General features: G+C 38.5%; 1 protein-coding gene across 1 annotated transcript; it reads left to right on the top strand.

Moving 5' to 3' along the window:
- Positions 1 to 62: 62 nt before the first annotated feature.
- LOC110041546 (uncharacterized) lies at positions 63 to 19,632 on the top strand. Its single transcript, XM_089271508.1, has 21 exons — positions 63 to 1,531; positions 1,880 to 1,996; positions 2,369 to 2,479; positions 2,922 to 3,032; positions 3,194 to 3,307; positions 3,446 to 3,559; positions 4,368 to 4,484; positions 5,200 to 5,313; positions 6,417 to 6,548; positions 7,327 to 7,389; positions 9,085 to 9,201; positions 9,775 to 9,891; positions 11,701 to 11,811; positions 12,826 to 12,936; positions 13,815 to 13,940; positions 15,250 to 15,390; positions 16,044 to 16,154; positions 16,334 to 16,432; positions 16,632 to 16,727; positions 17,410 to 17,505; positions 17,743 to 19,632. Exons 1-21 carry the CDS (start codon positions 517 to 519, stop codon positions 18,984 to 18,986), a joined length of 4,377 nt encoding a protein of 1,458 aa, XP_089127634.1. The 5' UTR covers positions 63 to 516; the 3' UTR covers positions 18,987 to 19,632.
- The last annotated feature ends 3,000 nt before the right edge of the window (positions 19,633 to 22,632 follow it).

Raw genomic sequence — 22,632 nt, 5'->3', positions numbered from 1 at the left:
AAATGCTTCACATCTGTGTACACAGCCACCAGTTGCTAACTCAGTTTTTGTAGCTAAAGGTAGATAACGTAAAACCAGGGCGCAAGACGAAAAAAACAAACAAACAAACAAAACACCTGTTAGTTTCGTTTTTCACCAATAAACTACTACTAGCATTGTTTCCTGGATCAATAAACTAACTGGGAAGTCTAGCGAAGCGTAAACAGGTACAAAATTGGAAAAGCTTTGAAGTTCATCTCCAGTTGCTGATTTGGAATTCAGACATCATTGACAAACGCCCATCTTTTGACAATCGACAATGGACAGCCCGTGGTTTCTTTATTGGTAGTATATTGTTAGTCATACTTGACTGATGTCATCATATCAGTGAAATCACATCGCATCTGTGAACAGGGATCGTCTAAACAATTGTTTCCTTCTAAATTGTAGCGTCGTGGGTTGTTTAAACAAAAGAAATGGCCGAATCACAGGGGAAATTTACACAGGAGGGTTTTGAAAGGACGTGAAGAACCCGTAATGAAACAACTTAGATTACAAATCACCTTAATATGGCTGGTTTTACTCTCAATTTCTCACACAAAAGGGAAACGTCTTCGTCCACGACGCAAAGTTGACTTTCTTTATCCGTATCGGACCAATGCATATTTCCGATTTTTAACCGAAAGGACACGATATGGACCAGAGAAAAGCGCGGTAGATTATGACGAGGCACCGGAAAGAATTAAGCGAGGAAGTAATCGCTCTGAAAATAATAAAACTTTTCGACGGAAGATTTCACACGGATCTACCGCACTACCACAACCAGCAAAACCATTGCGTGTAGTAGCCACTTCCGCTGTGATAAAAAATCGACTCAAGAAACCTCGACCACTGAAAGCAATTCATATATGGGGACCGACACCTTTTAAGACCGTGTTGCAAAACCTTCGAAAGATTAACGACAATCTTCAAAAGCAACGTGGATCTGTGAAAAGGTTGTTTCTTCCCGTTCAACTTCAGCGAATGCAATTCTTAAACGATTTACATAATAAACGTCTTTTCTCCGGAGCTATTGGGCCGTTTCCACATCGAATTGCCCCTGTCAATCTGGAAGGACAATTTCCTCTTCCTTCTGATGCAGTACACTCCCCCGATGCAATTCATCTCGATGAAGGACCCCAACCACCTCCTGTTATGCCAGCTCCAATTGGACCTATACTTCCACCATTGCCAGTTCCTCCACAGCCTGTTGCTCCCCTCCATGAAATGGGCCCTACGCACTTTCAAGAGATGAACCCCATTCATACTTTTCTCCCAGATCACGAAGCTGTCCCCATTCACGAAATTGCCCCTGAGCATGACTTGGGACCAGAAACAGCAATTCCCGATGTAGGTCCATCACCCCAAATGGCTCCTAATAACTTTGGTTTGCCTGACATACCACCTCCCAATTTAGTACCAAACTTTGTGCCACCACGTGGCTTGTTTGAGCCACCATTTCCATTTCTGGCTGGGGAAATACACGAAGAGGTTAACCGCCACGTCCATAAAGGTAGGTTAAATAACGAGCGATAAAGTACTTGAACATAAAATAGAGACTAAGGGCGCGTTTCTCTAACAAAATCCAAGATTGGTTACTTAAATCCGAAAACGGATTTTGCGTTTCTTTTCTTAACAGATCAATCCAAGATCTCTCAGATCATGGTGCATCAAAGGAACCGAAGGGGTCATATGATTCAGTGCAAATACAAAGTCAATCAAAGCATTCAACTTAGGAGAGATGCGGATTGGAATGTCGTATTCCATTAAGTTCACAATATGAATTATATTAAATTTCTCTCAGGTAGCAATTTAAGAACTTACTAAAACATCCATTTTGTTTGTTTACGATCTATATAAGGTGTTTCAAAGGCAAAATGCAGTCCTAATCCATGTAGAAACGACGGCATATGTACAGCTTTTGAGAAGCACTACGAGTGTGAGTGCCCCATTGGATTCATGGGAAAAGACTGCGAGGGTACGTTCCGTCACACTTCCATGGCTTGTCTCATTAGAATAATCGATAATTTGTATTTGCTTAGAGAACTACAGAGCAGTTTCTGAGTACGGAGGAAAGCTGCCGTTCCTCAGCTGTTAGCTGCGCACATCAAGATCATGACATATCACCTGAGTAAACTACACTTATTTATAGCTTCTGCTTATTAAAGTAAATGCAACAGGGTCATCTTCTCAAAATTCCTTGAAGATTCCTTCTGATAACAGCCTTGTCTAGTAGTATTGAACATCACGATAAAACTATTAATCCTTCTCTACTGAAAAGGGCAGATCGGGGATTAAAATGACGCGCATTTTCAATACTCGATCAATGATATACAAATGTTTCATTTAGAGGTTAACCACTGTCTTCCAAACCCATGCAAGAATGAGGGAAACTGCTACGCTACTTCAGATGGTTACCACTGCACATGCGTGAGAGGATTCAAAGGACCCAACTGCGATAGTAAGTAAGCACGCAACAGAAGCAACGCATTGCTTCCTGCATTGACAAAGGAGGCACCACGTAAAATTCATTTCGCAGAGCAGAACCTATGCTTTAAAGTACTTCCTTGCTGGCTCCAGTAGCAGAAAAAAAATCATACCGGAGAATCATCAAACCAACTAAGCTACATAGAATAGACCATTTTACAGTTGTCTGTTCAGTGATCTGGCCTTTGAATGGTAGCGAGGCTGGAGGTGACCTTGCTTTGATACAGACCTCTCTGCTCTCTGTAAATGCACCTAGATAGCATTAGAACAACTTGATTTACGCAACAAAAGCAGTGAGGTCTCTGGTAGTAAGCTCAACTAATAGTCAATTAATTTCAGTTGGCACGCATTGCCACTGTAGTGGTTGTTTTAGCTTGACTCCCTTTGATTGGTTACTACAACACTTATTTACACAGTCAGTAGCAAATGCCTTCCAAGTCCATGTAGGAATGGTGGAACGTGCGAGGAGGATGGTAGCTCGTACAAGTGCATCTGTCTTCCGGGATTTGAAGGAAGCAATTGTGAAGGTAAACGTTAGTCTATGCCTCTGTAAGCAAGATAAAAGGAAATACCATTGTCATCTTGGGGAATAGTTCACCTTCGATTGGGAAGAAACTTATTCTCTTTGTAATTTCAGAGGCTAACAAACCAATTAAGGTTGCAATGTATTTCCCCCTTATTTTCTTAGCTGCTGACCATTGTGCCATTAGCAACCCATGTAAGAATGGCGGGACTTGTTTGAATGGAGAAAAGAAATTCGAATGCCATTGTTTACCTGGATTTTATGGTGTAGACTGTGGAGGTATGTGCTATATTTGTACTCACAAAGTAATTTCAATTGCCGGTAGATATTCTTTTTGCTACATCAAAAGATTTTTGTTTTACTCTGTATCGGTCGTATTGTATATGTATGAGTGATATAATTTTTTTTTCGCTTCAGATTTGGATGTTTGTTACTCAAGTCCATGTCAAAATTCTGGAACGTGTCACAACACTGGAGCAGGGAAGTTTATGTGCATGTGTCCTCCAATTTTCAGAGGAGTCACATGCGAAGGTGAGGGCTTGAGATAGGGAAGTCGATATTATTGAGCGTCAGAGACCATGGATAATCTATGGCGTCTTTGTGCTAATTAGGGAATGTAATTTAGATTCTTTGGAATGCCTACCTCTGTTATGTACGCCATGTATTTGGGATTGTTCTAGACTTCGATCTTTGCAACTAGCTTTGATTGATTTGATGGTGCCTTAGTGATTCAACTGTCAGTTAGGTTTAATAAAAGGTTACTTGTGTTCTGTTACATATTTTGCTTTTCCTTTGTGTACATGTCTTAGTTTCTTGAAAAAGAAAATGTTTCCTTTGACTCCACTATACGTGTATTGTTGGATGATTGGAATTACACGCTTCAATTAAGTCCAGTTTGATAATATTTATCCAATTAAAGTACACGTACAATGTAGTAGTAGGCATCCTTGGGACTTAATTAAGCCCAATAGAATAGCGTACTTTTGGTTGGGTGCAGCTTTGCTGTGGCTAAAGAGCCTAATTCTTGATTTAAAGTTACAAGCCTAATAAAAATCTTTATCAAGCATGTGCCAAGCCAAAAGAGCCCCTTGACTAAATTTAGGAAAAATAATAATCTCAGGTTACCAGTCTTTTTTTCTTATCTTAGAAAACAAATAAACATCGAAACAAATAAATTATTTAATAACGTGTTTTGCGTTGGAGCAGGGGATTCATGAAAAGGCGGCAGTTCATCTGTGGGAAAGCCCTAATCCGAAAAGTGACTGCGAATCTTCAGCTACAAATTTATATTAAATTGTGTAGCAAGTTGTCACTTGCCTTGAACTTTGATTTTTGACAGAAAGAATTTCCAAATGTGAATCCCAGCCTTGCCAAAATGAGGGAACCTGCATAGAAGACGAGCTAGATGGCTTTCACTGCATTTGCTCTAGCAAGTATCAAGGAAAACATTGCGAAGGTATATTAAGAAACGTAGTTTGAAGTCTCATATATTAAAAATATAAGACCCTGCATTACCTACCAGGAGTTTAAATGCCTGCTTTTTTATCTAACGTTTGTGATAAACTTTGCAAACGGGCTGTCGTTGGCAACAATGTAACCTGTTTCCAAAGTCTCAAGAAAAGGTCATGAATATGACAAACGAACAGACATTCAAGCAGTCGTCGAAGGGTGTTATTTCCGTATTTATCATACCCAAACTCGCAATTGGCCAATCAGAGGTTGTGTCCACTGTTCTGATATCGTATTATATCAAGTCACTGACCTGATATGGTTAAGATATCCTGGTCACTTGGGTGAGTTAAATACCTCGTTTGCATGCTTGATCTTGCCACGATCAATGGTTAGACCAAACACGTCTCGATTAGGTATAAAAATTAAGAACAAGAAGAACCGTATGAAGGTGGCGTGGCATGCTTTTCTATTTTTCTTGTTTCCTTGATTGTTTGAATAATTGTGGTATATTTTGATACTGATATAAAAGAAATAGGAAATAGAAAAGATATATTGGAAAATAAGAAACGACCAATAAGGTGGTTACTCTATCTTAATCATCTATCAATATCACGAAGAAAATTTCAAGCTGATCAACTCTGGTGCTTACAAAATTGAAACGTTAAAATTCTAGTACATTCCAGATCTAGACCGTCGACATATCTATATTTTTAATTCAGAATTACGCAGCGCTTGTTACAAAAATCCTTGCATGAATGAAGGAAAATGTGTTGTCGCTGGGGACACTTTTAATTGCCGTTGTACTGATGGATTTACTGGATCTACGTGCGAAGGTTCGTTAGCTGTAGTTAGAAATTCCTATCAACCATATCATTCCATAGGCCCTGTCCACACTACGCATAAACGCATCAAATGTTTCCGTCCACATTACGCTGGAGAAATTTAAAAACGCAACAATCATCGGTCGCTTTAGATTTGCGTTTGAAGAAAAGTCGGGCAGCGAAATCGCATCATGTATCGTGACGGCATCGTCTTTGAGAAGCTTCGTTTTCAAATTCTTTTCCGTCCACACTTAAACGTAATGCCGGTATTCTCAAATTCTTCCGGTTTGAAGAGCGTTTCCGAAAAGGTCTGTTTTCTGACGAATTCGTGTGGACGGTAGGCCTGACTGTGGACGTAATGCTGCGTTTTAAAATTTCTTTGGCGCAGTTTGGACGGTGCCTTAATGGGCGAAACAATTATTGCATCGTAAAAACTAGCAGTTTATTCGATTCTAGGAAATTTTCGTGTTTCTAACTTGTGAGTGACTGGTTTTCAGTATGAGAGACACATTCATCGAATTAAAACTTAAACTGCGTTGACAGATGAAAACATACGGGATGAATCAGACCAGTTATTTATTCAATACAACGTGCGAAATAGCGAGGTAGAATCCAGCCCTTTAATTCTCACAAGAGCTCTAAGCGATAGGTAATAATTACCATTGTTATAAGTTTTTCTCTATATCCAAGTAAAGTCAAGGGCAGGCGAGGAGATTTTTTTTCAGCTGATAGCAGTTACTGTTACTTACATACTTGATCTCACATATTTTGAATACTTTGACCGTTTAGACTCTGTCCTAGAAAATAAGCGAACTTTCTTTTCTTTTTTCTGGGCTGTTTCGGTAGCTAAGCTTCTTAACGTTATACCTTTCAGTGGTCCAATTAAATACCTTAGTATTCTAGCTAATGAGTAATTTTCAAGCTTTAATTACACATGCTGTGTTCCCAGCTGTAAAAATTCTAGCCTGCTCCAGGCTCTCGGTAGTTGGGACGAGCGAATAGACCCTCGTTTTTTCTCTCACTTGCCCTCTTTTTTTCGCTCATCCCCAACTACTGAGAACCTGGAACAGTCAGAGAAAAAAACTGGGACTAATGTCAAAATATTGTTTTCTCAGATCTTGTCATCGTAAATCCAGTGAAAATGTCGCTTGCTCTGCACTGCACCGATTGCCATGACCATGCCAAGTGCATCAATGGAAAATGTGTTTGTCAGGAAGGATACGACGGAAACGGCAATGTATGTGAAGGTATTTATAAAATTTGTTCTCTGCAGTTTTATTTAAGAACATTTTGATAGCTGCATGTTGTTCATTGAAACGCAGTCGTGAAGTCATTTCCATTGTTAATGTGACAGGTATCATGATAATGGCTACACAAAACCAAGTATTACATAGCGCACAGGGTTTTTGGCGCATTATGGTCTGGCCAGATATTGTTAAAGAAGGCCTTCAATAGAGGGACTTGGCTAACATGTTTACATACATGCTGCGACCTAATTCAGATCATGTGATGATTCATTTGGGAGGTTACAATTGTTCTGTTTGTACATACTTCCTTCCAATCAGTTGCGTGTGGCAAATGGCTCAATTGTAACCTCCCAAAATGAATAGTGACGTGGTCTGAATTAAGTGGCAACAAGGATGTAAGCATGATAGCCGAATGCGTTGATAAATAACTTTCAACTACACGACGATATTATATATACACTTGGTTTGTACACTAAACTTATTACACTGCTTGCTCTCGTCACAATCGACTTTTAAGGTTGATTCGGGGTTCCATCCTCCCTAAATAACAAGCCGGGCTAGGTTAGACGATGGAAAAAAGAAAATTAGCAAAAAAACCATGTCTAGGTTGTTTGTACACCCTAGGAATCACCAGGGTCATCATGAGAGCTGATGTAAGAAGTACTTATATATGTCTTTCACATTCTCACAAACACAAGAAAACAACCAAACTCTCAAACAAAGATAAGGAACATAATAAAAGGGTTAACCAAAGTTGACAGAAGAATTTCTTCTTCAGTTGTAAAAGTGACGGAGTTCAATCTAACCTCCCCGCCGTCTCTGACGTCCTCCAGGAACACTGGTAAGTAAGCTGTTAATCACGACAAAGGCCTACATATAGGACACTAATGTAAAGCCTAGTTCACGCTACCGACATAAGAAGGACGTTATCTCGTTATGTTACAGTGTGAACATCCTGACTTAATGACATAAAAGCAATATCATAACATCAGGAAAAAAAGTATGGGCACGCAAAGCGTGCAAGAGTTTTTTTTGTGTGTGTGAAGTGTCGGAGATAGAAGCATTCATGGTACAGTAATAACCCTTCCAACCCCCAAGAGGAATTTTTGCTCAAAAATACTCAAGTTAATTCAGAGACTTTTTAGCATTTTATACGAGTCGTAAGTTTACCTTTTTACACAACACAACACTACTTCACCGAAAATATAAAGGAGGAAAAAACCTCTGACATGTTGAAAGTCTGATTTAATTACATTGCACTTTAACTTGGTGCCATGCAGTCTTCAAAGAACATTTCAACAGTTTTCATACTCTTTATCTTTAAAAATATCGGACTGAAATAAATGTCATCAAATAAAACTATTAAACTGCTACTGCAGAGACGTAAAAACCGTCCAGAAACGAAAGCTTCTTTTTTGTTTAATATCCTGGAAACAATAGCCGATAACTTGTCAGCTCTAATTGAATTTACTCCCATATAAAAAACAAAAGTGTTAAGTTACCATTTGCTACTAAAGATAGCAAACATCTCGTGGGAAAGAGTGGTGACGTTTCGTCCGCTCTAATTGAATTTACTCCCTTGTGAAAGACAAGAGTGTCAAATTACACTTTGTAACTGAAAAACAAAAATATCTCCTTATATTTGCATGCAACAAGAACAAAACAATCGTTACCCGCACTTACTATTGTAAATGTTAGAACTGTTTCAAATCTAAAGTCTCGTCCCCTCTAAAACATGTCCTAAGAACTAGACGCGACGTTTCGTGACCTCTAATTGAATATACTCCTTGTGAAAAACAAAAGTATCAAGTTACCTTTGTAACTAAAAATAAAAATGTCTCGTTTCATTTGCATACTACTAACTCACGAACTGTTTCAAACCTCAAGGCTCATCTCCTTCATTTAACTAAAATCCTCAGCCTAACCCACAGAAAATGTCGAAGTAAACCCAATACATGAATACTTCCTCCTCTTTTATAGAGGAATAAATACGGTCGTTCTGAACTCTATCGGGATCAGATCTTCTTACATACCATTTACCTTTACAACAAGAAATTTGATTGGCTGTTTATAGTAGATCCAATCTGACTGGTGTGACATACATACATCTCTCTCTCACTCACTCACTCACTCACTCACTCACTCACTCATCCATTGACCCGTCCATAACATACCCGACGCGCCGACTAAGAGGTATTTTTTTTACAAAAAAAATAACTCAACAACTGATCTTTTCCTTGTTCCTTTACGTTGATGTTCACATTGCTGACATGAGCGATTATGTGGCTATGTCGCTATGACGTTATGTCGCTAGTGTGAACCAGGCCTAACACAAATGTTTTGAGAAAAGTTAATACCTTACCAACTTAACCCTTCTCTCTTGAAAACCAATTCTTGAGCAAATGATGAGAGAATACCCAATGACGAAAAACAATATGAGAATACCAGACAAGGGAGTGAATTTTGAGCAGCTGACTAATTTGCAACAGCGCATGCTTTGTGTGCTATAATCCTTTTTTGTTTTGTTTTGTTACAGTTACGCCACCTAGTGTTTGCCATCCAAACCCCTGTTATAACGGTGGTTCTTGTCATGAGAATAATTCAGGATTTGTTTGCGTTTGTCTTGAGACTTATAGAGGACCCTTATGCAAAGGTGAGTCGACCCATGGGTTACACTAGATAGAGCGGTTCAATCAACTGTCAATGCCCAGTGCCCTCCATGAGACGCGTTTGCAGGGAATCATGGTTGTCGTATTAACCATTTTGGACTGGATATTTGCAGTGATGAAGAAAACTACCATGATTCCCTGCGGGCGCGTTTCATAGACGGAATTGGCCATTGCATCACATATTCATCACACAATTACTTTCCTGTTTACTGAACTTAACTCTACAGTTAATTTTAAATAACTGCACTTAACTATTTCAAACAATCAAGGGAGTAGCAAACTTAACACCATTCTGACCAGGTTTAAGCTTCCGCTTTCCAGCTTTTTGCACCAGTTGCGTGTTTCTATTTCTGTCCAGATATAATTGATTGATTCATTGAGCTTTTTGTCTTACCTAATAGGTCAGAGCAATGCATTAATGACAGTTAAATCGAATTTTCTGAAATTTTGAAACCAATGAAAAATCAACCTAAGTCGTACGTACTTCTGCTAACTTGTTTTCCCATTTTCTTTTCTTTTATTCATTTACTTATTTTCCTTTAACTATTTTCATTAAGATGTTAGCCCTTGTCTGGGAAATCCGTGTGAAAATGGAGGAACATGTATTGAAGGAGTGGCTCCTGGCGAGTTCATATGCCGGTGCAGAGAAGGATACAACGGGGAAACGTGTGAAGGTGAGCGAGAGATTATCAATTTCTTTCCTAAAAGTCACGTGTGTGTAAAAAGTGTTGGAATGTTAGCTTCTAATCGGTTCGGATAGCAGTTCTCCCAAGCTCTCACATGAATGGCTCGACTCGATACCCTTTAAGAGAACATTAAAACAAACAATAGAAACAATGACCTTGGCCCCCAAAAAATAACAGCTGCTACACGAGCTGCTATGCTTCATTTCTTCAATGGTCAGAGAAACGACCACTTAAAAGAATTATTTCTTCCGAAATTGAACTGAAACACATATTTAGTCAACGTGATGCCCGTCCGCACCTTTGATATTTGTTTTCCACCAGAATGACTTTGCCGAGTCCAGATCTACAGAGTGAAGATCGTAGTGCTAATATCGCAACCTCCGATAAGGAAATCTAACAGAAATGTAGTTACAATGGAACACTAACAATGGCATCTAGAAATATTGCCAGACATCTCGTTCTTGGTCGAACAATTAAACAACACTGATTGAACGTTTCGATAACGACAGACACGTGACTGTCAGAAGGCCCTAACTGGATCAAAGACGATGAAGAATGCTGTGATGTCAAAAACGTATGACGAAATTATCGGGTCGATTTCACAAGACAGAGTCGCATGCCATCAGGAAGCTAGGAAAGAACTTTGACATTGACACTGTCAACGCTCCAGGAATACATCTGACCTAAAGATTTAAATAATCGAAAAGCGTTTTAATATTTCATTTGAAACGAAAAGGACAGTAATGAAACCGTTTGCTCGAAAGTCAGTGACGAAGGATATATAATTATGTAGATAGGAAAGTAATCGAAAGGCACTAGGCGCTGAAGTTTGTTCAGTGTCGATAAACTGGATCATTGGATAATGTAATTCCAGAGTTTTCATTGGCTTAGCCATCATGGTACATGAGCAAATGTAGCTTGTTTCACCAAGACTTATATTTTACAGCATCCAATGTTTTTTGCTTTTTCTGTCGTCACCACCACTCCCCCCCCCCCTACAAAAAAGATAAAAGTGATAGATAAATAAATAAATAGATAAATAAATAAATAAATAAATAAACGGAAGAAAAAACTAAACAATGAAAAAAACAAAGTTCCCTCCTTTATTGAGTCTTCTTATGTAGAGATTGCATAGTTAAAAAACATCGACATGCTCATGTAAAACGCTGTGTAATTCCATTGAATTTTATATTATTTAATATCATATTATATTATTTTACATTAATAATACAGTATCTAATAATGCCCCTCATTTTATGACAATCTTCTTGACGTTACCTTCATTCCTGTCTAAGTTCTGAAAATAAACAACCTTAAGTTCTTGATAAAAATCCCAAGACCATTAGCAAAAGAGTAGCTAGCTCTCAGGTAGGGCTTAAACGGATTCACATTAGACCTTACTGGGGGATTTCCTTTCAATATAGTTAGTTGGAAATTGGGGTCGGGCAGCACCTCTTGTAAGGTCACCTGCATGATACCCTTTGATAAGACAATAGAAGAAACAACAGAAACAATGCCCCTAGCCCCAAAACAAGAACAACTGCTAATAAGCAAACCAATTACAAGCTTACGAAAGTTGCTTCACTTCTGGAAAATTGCATTAAAAATAGCATTCTACATACAATACAAAAGACCTTTGCCACAGAAAAAAAAATGATTAACTGTTATCAGGCGATCGATAAATCACCTTGACACAGTCGGGTGGTAAACACAAAATAATTAAATTTTCTTTTTATTCACTTTGCGTTTTATTGTTGTTGTGATTTTATCCAATCTGCGAATCCAATGACACCAAAGAAGCCACTGCCTGTGAACCTAACCCATGTAAAAACGGCGGCACCTGTCACTTAAAGCACCAATCTTACGTCTGTCAGTGCTCTAACCGCTTTGAAGGTTCAACGTGTGAAGGTATGTGTTACATGTATGGTCTCAAAGTTCTATTTGTAGGCTTTTCTTTTCCCATCTCCAAGAAAAATAGAAAATTCCCACCAGATCAGAAACTGTAGGGAAATTTCGTGAGCTAAAAACAGCTACTATTATGATTTAGGTCGATGTTTTCCTTACTAGTAACCATAATAAAACAACGTAAAAGGAGATGAGCTGAGCTGAGTTGTTTGTTTGCTTAGGTCGGACCAGCGTGGTCGTAATTATACCTGCTTATAACACAGAAGGAAAAAAAAGATAATACCCTCACTTAAGGTGATTCCTTGGTGTTGCATTGCGCATCCATACTGCGCATGATTTTCGCGTTATTAGCGCGCGCACATGAGCGCGTGCGCGTACAAAACGTAAGAGACTTCCCTCAAACCAAGCTCGATAGCGAAATAAATGCTCCTTTTCTCTTTAACGAGCAGGGTAACCCCCACTTTTTATTTCATAATTTCAATGAGAACAATATCCTCAATAACTGAGAAAAAAATTAGTAGAAATCTATGGCTACTTTTTTGGCAAATGAAATAAATACTACAGAGGGAGACATAACGGGCCCAACAGTGTATGCCTAAATTATGTTTCCTTTAAAGGATAAAAAAATGCAGGGTATTTGAAGACAGTTCTTCTGGGACGCAGATGAACAAACAATCAAAGAAAGTCTGTGTAATATAACACGCTGCATTGAAAAATAATCGAGTCTATTTGTTGTTCAACGAGATTACCAAAAGTCACCTAAAGAACCATATTTGTCAGCATTGTGGCGTGAAAACAAGCCGGTGACCTCCTCTTTTTATTACGTTTTTAATATCTTCTTGTCCTGTAACAATAGCATACCAAATTTCATCGGAAATCTATAGCGGGTTCTTTTACTAGGGAATCACCTTAATAATCATATAGATGAAATAAGTTTTCCATTTACTGATCAATCTCATCTAGCTACACGACAAAAATGTGACTTCAAATGTGATTTTTTTTTCTTTTTTTCCTCAGAGGATAAATGCGCCAAATGTGATGTCCATGCACACTGTGAAAATGGAAAATGCGTCTGTGATGGTGGTTATTATGGGGAAGGAATTCGAGGAGAATGTTTCCGTGTTGGAGGTATGTAGCCGTAGCAAATAACATAAGCGCAGTGGATTTATTAAAAAAAATGACAGATATTTCTGTTTCTACTTTGTTTCGGATTGTGTTTGTTTGTTTGTTTGTTTGTTTGTTTGTATGTTTGTTTGTTTGTTTGTTTGTTTGTTTGTTTTTTATGGAATATTACCACCTTTTTCATTCGGGGTGTGATAATTTTCCTGCCCAGCCCTTAGGAGATGCTTTCAAAAGAGACCTCTTTCGAACGAAACTGTGCAGCAATTTCGGAGAAGCAGCTATTTTTTCCAGTGAACATGCCAACTCTGGTAAATATTACACATCGCTTTTGAAATCAAACATGCAAAAACTTGCACCGGGTATTTACGGAGCGATATTTCTAACTAACGAGAAATGATGTTTAGCTGTCCTGCGCTTTCAAGATCATCCTCTCTTTGTTGCTAAGACTAAGGTACATGTAAGTAAATCATTTATTTTACGATTTTTCAACTCGACTTTATTCTCTTTTATTCTTTACACCGCAATAGGCTACTTTCGATATAATAAAATTCAACTTGATAGTGGGGCCTAGAGGACACAAACAAATGAAATGTATGAACATGCTCATTCAGTTTCCTTTGTCATCTGTCGAACATAGAGCATTTTCATTCACGTAGCCAACAGCCATGCAAATTTATTGGAACAAAAAAAGTTGTTTACATATCAAAAGAGTTCAAATCCCACAATATTATTTTGGTACAACAACATGGCCGCCCTTCTATTGTTTCCGAACACCGATATGGCTTCCGTGACGTCATATGACAACGTTCTATAATTTTCCTCAGGTATACTAGGACAACCAGCGACTGCGCTGTCTAACGTCAATTGTTCTCCTGCTCTTTTAGCGTCCAATCCGCGATTCTGTGTTCCTAATCCGTGTAAACATGGTGGATCGTGTTTCGAAGAGCCTAATGGTCATCGGTGCCTCTGCGCTTCTGGTTACGAAGGAGAAAACTGTGAGCTCTCCGTCGGTAAGTCTGTACAATCATCTCGATAGCTTTGGGCGCTAGGTGCCGACCAGTAAATGTTGGTTGTTTACCATTTACCCAAAAATTCCGGAAACTTTGGTCAGAATGTGAGACAATCTCAGCTCGACCGAGCGGGAAATTTGGAAGTACACGGAATGTCTTGAAAGGTGGTCAAAAATATTCAACCTAGAATATTCGAGTAGAAATGTGCTTAAAATTTTCAATTATCTTGGAATTATGATAGGGTCGACTTGTCCTAGTCTCTTTCGGTAAAGAAAAACTGTTTAGCTGTCGATGATCATTCTTTAAGGTTGTTATCGATAGCTTGCTTCACACATCGGCTCTTTATTTTTTCAAACTTCTTACTGTCCAGAACTACACAGATTCTAACCAGCGAAAATTAAGTAATAAATTTCAAAATGAAAATTAACGCTAAAAACGACGTTTCCAGGTCATCTTGACGTAATATATCAAACAAGAAAGACAGTGTTTGGCCACATTTCCAAACACCGAGAAAAGAGTTGAAAATACGATGCGTAGCGGAGTATTTTTGACGAACTCCTCAATCGAAACAAAAATTAAGGAAAAAACAGAGAATTAAAATCGTAAAAATCTATGCTAATTAAGATCCGATATCCAAACACCATCACGGTCATGATTTCCTTTGTTTAAACTTGATGAATTATAAATTAGTTTGAGCAATCATTATCAAGTTAGAAATAAAAGCCTTTGTTTGACATTTTTCTATGCATGTTTTGTGATTAGCACCTGTAAACGCCTAATTTCATTCCGACCTATTATTATTTATCTCACGGATCTTTTTACACCTTGCCTGAACACACGTAAACAAAACGTAACATTATTTTGTTCTAAGGGCCTGTCAACACTACTCCAGAGGAATTTGAAAAGGGAGGTTTCACCCTGAAAACGCATCAATTTTTTTTTGTCCACACCACGCCGGAGGAATTTAAAAACGCAACAATCACATCTCGACGCCGACGATTTCGCAAAGCTTCCTGTTCAAAATGGTTTCCCTCCACACGAAAACGAAAAGCTGGCGTTTTTAAATTCCTTCAGTTTGAAGAGCGTTTTCAAGATAAAAGCTCTGTTTTTATGACGGATTAGTGTGGCTGTAGGCCTAACCGCAGAAATAAAACTGCGTTTTCAAATTCTGCGGAGCGGTGTGTACGCTGTCCAACTTGATAACGATATCAAGATGACATCACTTGTTCTAGCGACATCCATTGTGAAACTATGCAGATGCCGGACAAAAATAAATCCTAAATATATTTCGCTTGAATCTTGCACTTAGGAGCAGCTCCGCCTTCACATAAAACACCAGACCCTTGCGCAGGTGCGCCGTGTAAGAATGGAGGGAGCTGCGTTCCAAAAGGAACCAAATTCCAGTGTCTGTGCTCCAAAGGATTCCAAGGACCGACATGCGAGGCAGCAGGTCGGGATAGAAAGTAGCTGTGTCCTCCTCCCCCGTTTCCCCCCTCCCCCCTCCCTCCTCTCGCGTATCTAGACGAAAGTCTAGATGCTGCAGTACTATTTCCCGAAGAAATCAGTCCATTCCCTTGTGGTCCATATATTTGTTCTTTCCCGTATTGTTTATTCATGGCCCCCTCCATTTATGCAATGGATTTTTTTCTGCTTCTCTCTCGTTTTAGATTCCGGTCTACTGATCTCTTTGCAATGCGTATTACAATCCCCTGGGTGTGTCTAATCAATGCCCTGCTATTTAGCTGCTGTCTGTTGCCAATTTCCCTGATGATTTCCTTGTTCGAAATACGTTGCATGCCCATTCAAACACAAGTTATGATATACCAGCTGGAACGGAACACTTCTTTTCATTATCAGCTACCTCGTCTAAGCGTTAGCCTGCTCAGTTTAAAAGTAATATTTTTCTATCCTCTTTATTTCAGCGGAGTCATAACTTTTTCACCCCAGCAAACTTTTTTTTTAGTATTAGGACTGCCAAAATTGAAAAATCGGGTTGTTTCCTTTTTACATGTTTGTTTGCTTTTTTTTTTTTTTTTTCTTTGGGGAGGTTTTTTATTCTGACGTTTTATTGAGCTGGCATGCAAATGCCCTTATTTCTTTCAGCGAAGTCATACTGCCATCCTAACCCATGTTTGCATGGCGGAAAATGTATCGACGGCAAAAATGGTTACACTTGTTCATGCATCGGTTCTTACAGGGGATTTAACTGTGAAGGTATAGTGTTGTTTGTCGATGCCACGGATAACTTGTTCGTCTTTACGAATTCCATGTTTGGGATCTCTAGCAACACCATAGCAACTTGTGCATATTACTTGTTCATAATTGAACCAAAATATTGACTTTTGTTGTTATTTTGTTTGTTTGTTTGTTTGTTTGTTTACCTGATTTATAAGTGGATGACTGTGACCAGTGCGATATACACGCCATATGTGTACAAGGAGCGTGTAGATGTAGAGTTGGCTACAAAGGCGATGGTTTCGAGTGCGAAAAGGGTAAGTTCAGTTTGGGATAATATTTTGCTTGTTTTCAAATGTGAACTCAGCTATTTACTGGCAAGCCTTGCTTAAGACCAATAATGATCCTGCGGTTTTTTATTACACACCATTAGCTTATTGTCTTATTTTGATCTTATTTATTTTTAGTTCATCTATTAGATTCTAAAGCAGAAGCAATGCGCTCTTTCTAATTTAGTGAAACGATGCCATCACTGCAGTCCCAATGCAACCTGCATAAGTAATGAATGTGTCTGCAAGCCAGGATTTATTGGCAACGGAAAGCAATGCCGTGGTAAGTCATTAACCTCTACTGGGCTTTAAGAGTACCTTATAAAAAACTCTGTGTTGGGATCTGCGGGATTACCACGACTGACAACTCGCCACAGTAGAGAATTGGAATTTACTTATTTCAAGTTCCCGTAATAGGCTATGCATTAAAAATAAGCATTTTTTTTTTCTTTTTCAGATATTCCTACGCTAAGATTTTAGTTTAGTATAGCTACGGCCGTGATGAGTTCTCGATCGATTTTTACTTTCGACCTTAAGTGTTGTCCCTACTCGCGGATGTACTTACTGCCTCACTGATATTACTCTCGTGTATTATGAAACCTCAATAGCGCGTATTTTAGGGAAGTTTGAGAAATTTAATTAGCGCGTGAACAATGAATCACTGCTTGATGCCAATACGATATTATCAAAAATAACATGACATAAAACAAGCAACTTAGGAGCAGCTCCGCATCTCCAATTATTGTGGAGACTATAAATTATTTGCACGACAGCTATAAAAACAAATTATAATGTAAAACGGATTACAAAAGAAAAGATTTCAGGTGCCACATTGGTTTTTGTTATATTTTTTTTCCTTTTCTTTTTGATGCTCATTGTTTGGGTGTAGACTTTGCAAGAATGATTGCAGTAGTTAACTAGATACCCCTTTGTCTGAAACGGCGTGTCATTACTTCCCATTCTAGTGGATAACTGTCAAGGGTGCCCACCTCATTCGCACTGTCACCAAGGAATCTGCATTTGTATATCAGGATTCACTTTTAACGGCCACCGTTGTGTTGGTAAGCAGAGATACGTAAAATAGGCTGGGTATGATTTTTATTTTAAATGTACATTATTTGCTCCACGCCTACACGAACAGTAATTATCAAAGATTTCAATGTCAACCGAGTTTACTTTCATGCATACAAAACTTCTAAGTTGAATACCTTAAATTCCATTTGCAGTCGACATGCATGTACCTTAGATGATATCAAGGGAGGACTTCTGACGTTTTCATATTCTCCCTGTTTCCAAAGCGGTTTCGCCGAAACCAACAGCGTCACATTGCCCTGCGGAATGTGGTCCAGCCTCAAAGTGTCCATTAATTTGCCCAAGCCATTGCTGTAAACCTCCTGAACATCACGTGGTGGGAAACTGCCCAGATATTTGCCACCTAAGTTGTGAACCGGCTTGTCCTGAACATTGCTGCGAGCAACTCCATTATCTTGTTCCGTCATCATCACCTCCGACCTGTCCGTCTGAATGTCACACAAGCTGTCACCAATCATGTCCAATACATTGTTGCAAAGCTCCCAAACCATCCGCAAACGCTTGTCCAAGTTACTGCCAAACCAGCTGTGCTCCATCTTGTCTCAGTCAGTGTTGTACAGCAAAGTTTCTTCCCACGGTGGAACCTACACAGGCTTCATGCAGCTCAGTCTGCAAGACACACTGTCTTCCTACTTGCCCAAAGTATTGCTGTAATTTAAAAATCGTTGCACTATCCACATGTCCAGGTAAATGCAAAGGAGTATGCGGTCCGCCTTGTCCTATGCAGTGCTGTTCATCGCTGCCAATATCCACACAGCATCCAATATTACCAAAACAATCTTGCCCATCCACATGTAAAGCGAATTGCCTTCCCTCCTGTCCCTCGTATTGCTGCAAGATATCACAGGCGTCTTTAACTGGCTGTCCTAGTACTTGTATCATTAGTTGTGTTCCCACTTGTCCACAACATTGTTGTGGGCTGCCGTATCTTCCCAGATCGTCAGCATCGCCATCAGACGTTTGCCCGTCGCAGTGCGCATATCACTGTGACAGTTTGTGTCCATCACATTGCTGTTCCAGTAAACCAGAACAGCCACCAATGCAGATGACAACTGGTAGTGCAGTAGTTTTCCAAGAAACGAACCCAACAACGCCGTCTTCTCTAGTTAAACCATGCCCAACTTATTGCTCGTCCTTTTGCACTCCAACCTGCCCATCATACTGCTGCAAGCGAAATGAATTATCTCCGTATTTAGTCAAATTACCAGAAGAAACGGTTTCGCCATTTGGAAGGTCTTTGACTGATCACAATGAAGAATATAAGGAGAAAATGATCCACCATATTTCTGAATTGCTCTCTAGTCCTTTAACAAATTGCCAGCTGTCTTGCTTCTCGCATTGCTCAGACTCCTGTCCTAAAACATGTTGTGATGTTAGGAAGAAAAGGAAAATGTACGTCTTTAAGCGCAAAAAGAAAACGCGTATCACCAGGCCTCAAACAAACGAGTAGCGTAAAAATAGGAAGATCGTCCCAAGGAGACCTTCTAAAGTAGCGTTCTGGAGTGCCACAATTGTATATACTTTTTGACACAGTATAGCTTCGCAACGACCCCGTTTACTTAAACCTTAAATAGCTTTAGCAGATGTTAAGGCAATGTTGGTTTACTTAAGGTTTTTGGTGTATTGAAGAGGCTGAATTACCAATGCTTGTTGACTTGAAAATTCCCATAAAGAGGCTGCAGGGTGAAATTCAACCTAAGCCTTCTGGCTGCTACTTTTTTTAGACTTTCATAACCTTCACACGCCTAGTTCAATGGTGTGAACTACAGTCATAAGATGCTGTCTGACATTCTTTTAAAAAGGCAGTACAACAATTAATTTCTCATGAACAATGCAGTTGTAAACAAGTTTCACGAAAAGTGCTTTGCTTAACATGAATACTGAGATCTTGTTTTGGTGCTAATGTGAAAGCAGTATATTTTTGAAAGTACTATTGTGAGTTGTATATATGTATAGCTCTTTTGAATCACAATCAGAAAGACTACGCTAATATTAACAATATTCAGTCACTTAATTTCTCGCATTAATAGTTTTCTGACTCAAGTCGTAAGTCATTAACTTAAACACCTTAACCAAACATGGAAAACAGAAGCCCAGTGCTTTTTGTTGTTGTTGTTCTTTTTCTTTTTGCGGTGAACAAAGGGTTATTTTTAACTTTAACAGAAGTTGTTGATGCTGAAACAATTTAAAGTAGAAGCAATCTGAAACACTAAACTCTTTGCCTATCGAAAAAGAAACCAAATATAAAAATATTAAATTAAATTTTGATAAAAGAGAGATTTTTAAAACCCTGTTCAGACTGGGTAACAAATTTGAGATGTATTCCCTCAAAGCTTTTAGAGTTACAAGTATTCAAAGTTATTGAGGGCCTCTACAGTTCCCCTGGTCTGAATAGATCCGAAGCTTTTCCTTACCTGACTTTCCCCTGTGAAATCTTGCTATTTAATGGCTCTTGAACAATGTAATCCTCAAAGCTGTTTAAAAACGCTTAAAAGTAAAGGAGTATCTGGCAATGTGACGTAGCAGTGAAGGTCGATGCAAAGAGTAAAGCTTCTGAAAGCAGGTCATTTTGTTAAATCGTTCGGTATTGCGCAGCCCAATTTTTTCCTACCTTGGTCATTCGTGAAGCAAGTATATCAATGCTTATTCCAAAGATAGAGTCTTCGTGGTCGAAACCTGCACTGAATGAACTTTGTGTTTCAGAATAGAGGCATTTATTCGAAAAAAAAAAATACTAAGTTGGAAGCAGTTCCTTATCTGACGTTCTCCGACAGTAAAACTACCTGACTGCTACGTCAATGTTATTTCAAGAGATGGTGTCTTCGTGATCAAAACCTGCATTGAATGAAATTTGAAAGGGAATGAAAGGGATTTATTAAAAAAAAAAAACACTAGATCTGAAGCTTTTCCTTACCAGACTTTCCCCTACAGCGAAACTGCCTGACCTGTAATGAGGACGTTGATTATAACAAGTTGAGGAGGAACCAAATATTGCAGCGTGGCTCTTTCTATTGCTCCTTAATGATATTTCCGAGATGATTTATTGCATTAAAGTGGTCACGTCAGATTTAAATGCAAAGCATTTTTCTTTTCTAGTTTCCATTTTTTAAGTAGGGCTAGTTTTTGTCAATGAACCTTGTTCTTTGTATATTATAGTTTGGTGATTTGACAGTTGAGGTTTGTACTGGACTCATAGCAAGAACTCGAGCTTTCAAAGAAAGGTATTTTCCGAGAACGTGCAGTCGAATATACATATAAAAAAAATTATTAGGACATCCTTGGCACATGTCCTGGAGAACGTGCGATTAAATTAGATGAACAGTCATAGCAACCTTGATTCATGATTTCGAGAGCGGTTAGATATGTCAAAATAATTTATCACTTAAAAGAAAAAAAAAACAGGATGGTTAAATTTGTCCTTTCCCTTTACAGAAAAAATGTGTAGAACTATTTTCTGTTCTGACCAGCTGAGATGGACTGGACCAGACCCTCGTGTTAAATTACAAACTTAATATGTATAAGCACTTATCTGATATTGACTTCCTGAGAGGTTGCTACCCTAACAACCACCCACTCAATTTCTCATCAAAAAAAATTTTTGCCTAAAACCCTGGCGAGTGAAAGATATTAACAAGGTAAAAATATAAACAGGTTTGGTTTGATTCGAAATGATTTTCTAGACGCGTTAAGAGCCATTAAATATTTCGCCTCGTCAGGGCCCATCGCGACGCCGCTTAAAGCATAAAATTGGCATATTTCGTGGCGCTGTAAAATATTTGATTCGCAGCATCTAGTAATAAATCTTATGTCAATTTACTCATAAACCTTTGTAGTTTTCCAATCTACTAACAAATGTTCTCTTAATTTGAGTGGCAAGACGAAATCAAGCAAATTAATGAACACTATTAATCGCCGTCGAACGATGGCTGGAAATGGCCTTCATTTAGAAACTTACTTCTCAAACTTCGGACCTACTTGAAAAAAATCTAATCTACACAGCCGGAAAGTGTAGTCCTCTATCGGCCAGAAAACACTTAATTAACAGTCAATATATAGCAACCTTGATTCCTTTCACTGACAAACTTCGAGAGTGGTCGGATATGTCAAAACAATTTATCAGTTTACATATACCAAAACAGGATAGTAGAATTTGTCCTTTCCCTTTAATAATAAAAAAAGTGTAGAACTATATTTCTGTTCTGATCAGCTGAGATGTATGTTCTTTGCTGTTTAATTCGTGTTCAGTTTGTTGGCCAAAGAGCCTGTGCAACTCTTTTGTCTAGTTATTCATTGTTATGCCTTATCGTTTCCAATGTATAAATGAAGCAGTTACGACTGACCTTGCAGTTTCATACGGCTGACCATTTTCCTGGTTATTTCACTCGCTGCATTCCTAAAAACTTGAGTTCAAGCCAAAAGGAATTATCTGACATCGACATTGTGTTTGTACTGGGTTCGTGGCAAGAACTCGAGTTTTCAAAGTAAAATATAAAGTTTTATTCTTTTTATTCATCCTTGGCTCATGTGCTGGAAAAAGTGCGATTAGGTTTGTCCATCGCCGTTTCAATATTGCTAGACTTTTCAAAATATTGCCAACCTTTTAGGGAAATCACACGCGGGAAGATACAATATTCTAACCAACAATGACATAATACGTTACTACATTACTACCGTTGTCATAATCTCATTGAACAGCAGTGATTAAACCGTACAACTGATTGAACAGCACGGAACATACATCTCAGCTGGTCGGAACAGAAATATAGTTCTACACTTTTTTTCTGCAAAGAAAAAGGACAAATTCCACTATCCTGTTTTGGTAAATTGATGAAATGTTTTGACATGTCTGATCGCTCTCGGAGATTGTCAGTGAAAGTAATCAAGGTTGCTATGACTGTTAATTTAAGTGTCTTGTTTTCAGCTACGTCAATTAGTTAAAACTCATCAACTCTAGTTCCTGTCAAAAAAATATATATAAAGTCAATATCAGATATGTGTTTATACAAATGAGGTTTGTAATTTGATACGAGGGTGAAGATTAGAAATAGTAACGTGATTGCTCAAAGAACTTATAAGAATATAAAAGAATATATAAT

This window comes from Orbicella faveolata, unplaced genomic scaffold (genome assembly GCF_042242905.1).
Source record: "Orbicella faveolata isolate gen_17 unplaced genomic scaffold, um_ofav_v1 contig_34, whole genome shotgun sequence".
NCBI classification, from domain to species: Eukaryota; Metazoa; Cnidaria; class Anthozoa; order Scleractinia; family Merulinidae; genus Orbicella; species Orbicella faveolata.
Note: the sequence above shows the minus strand (reverse complement) of the source record. Positions and strands in the feature narration are given on the sequence as shown.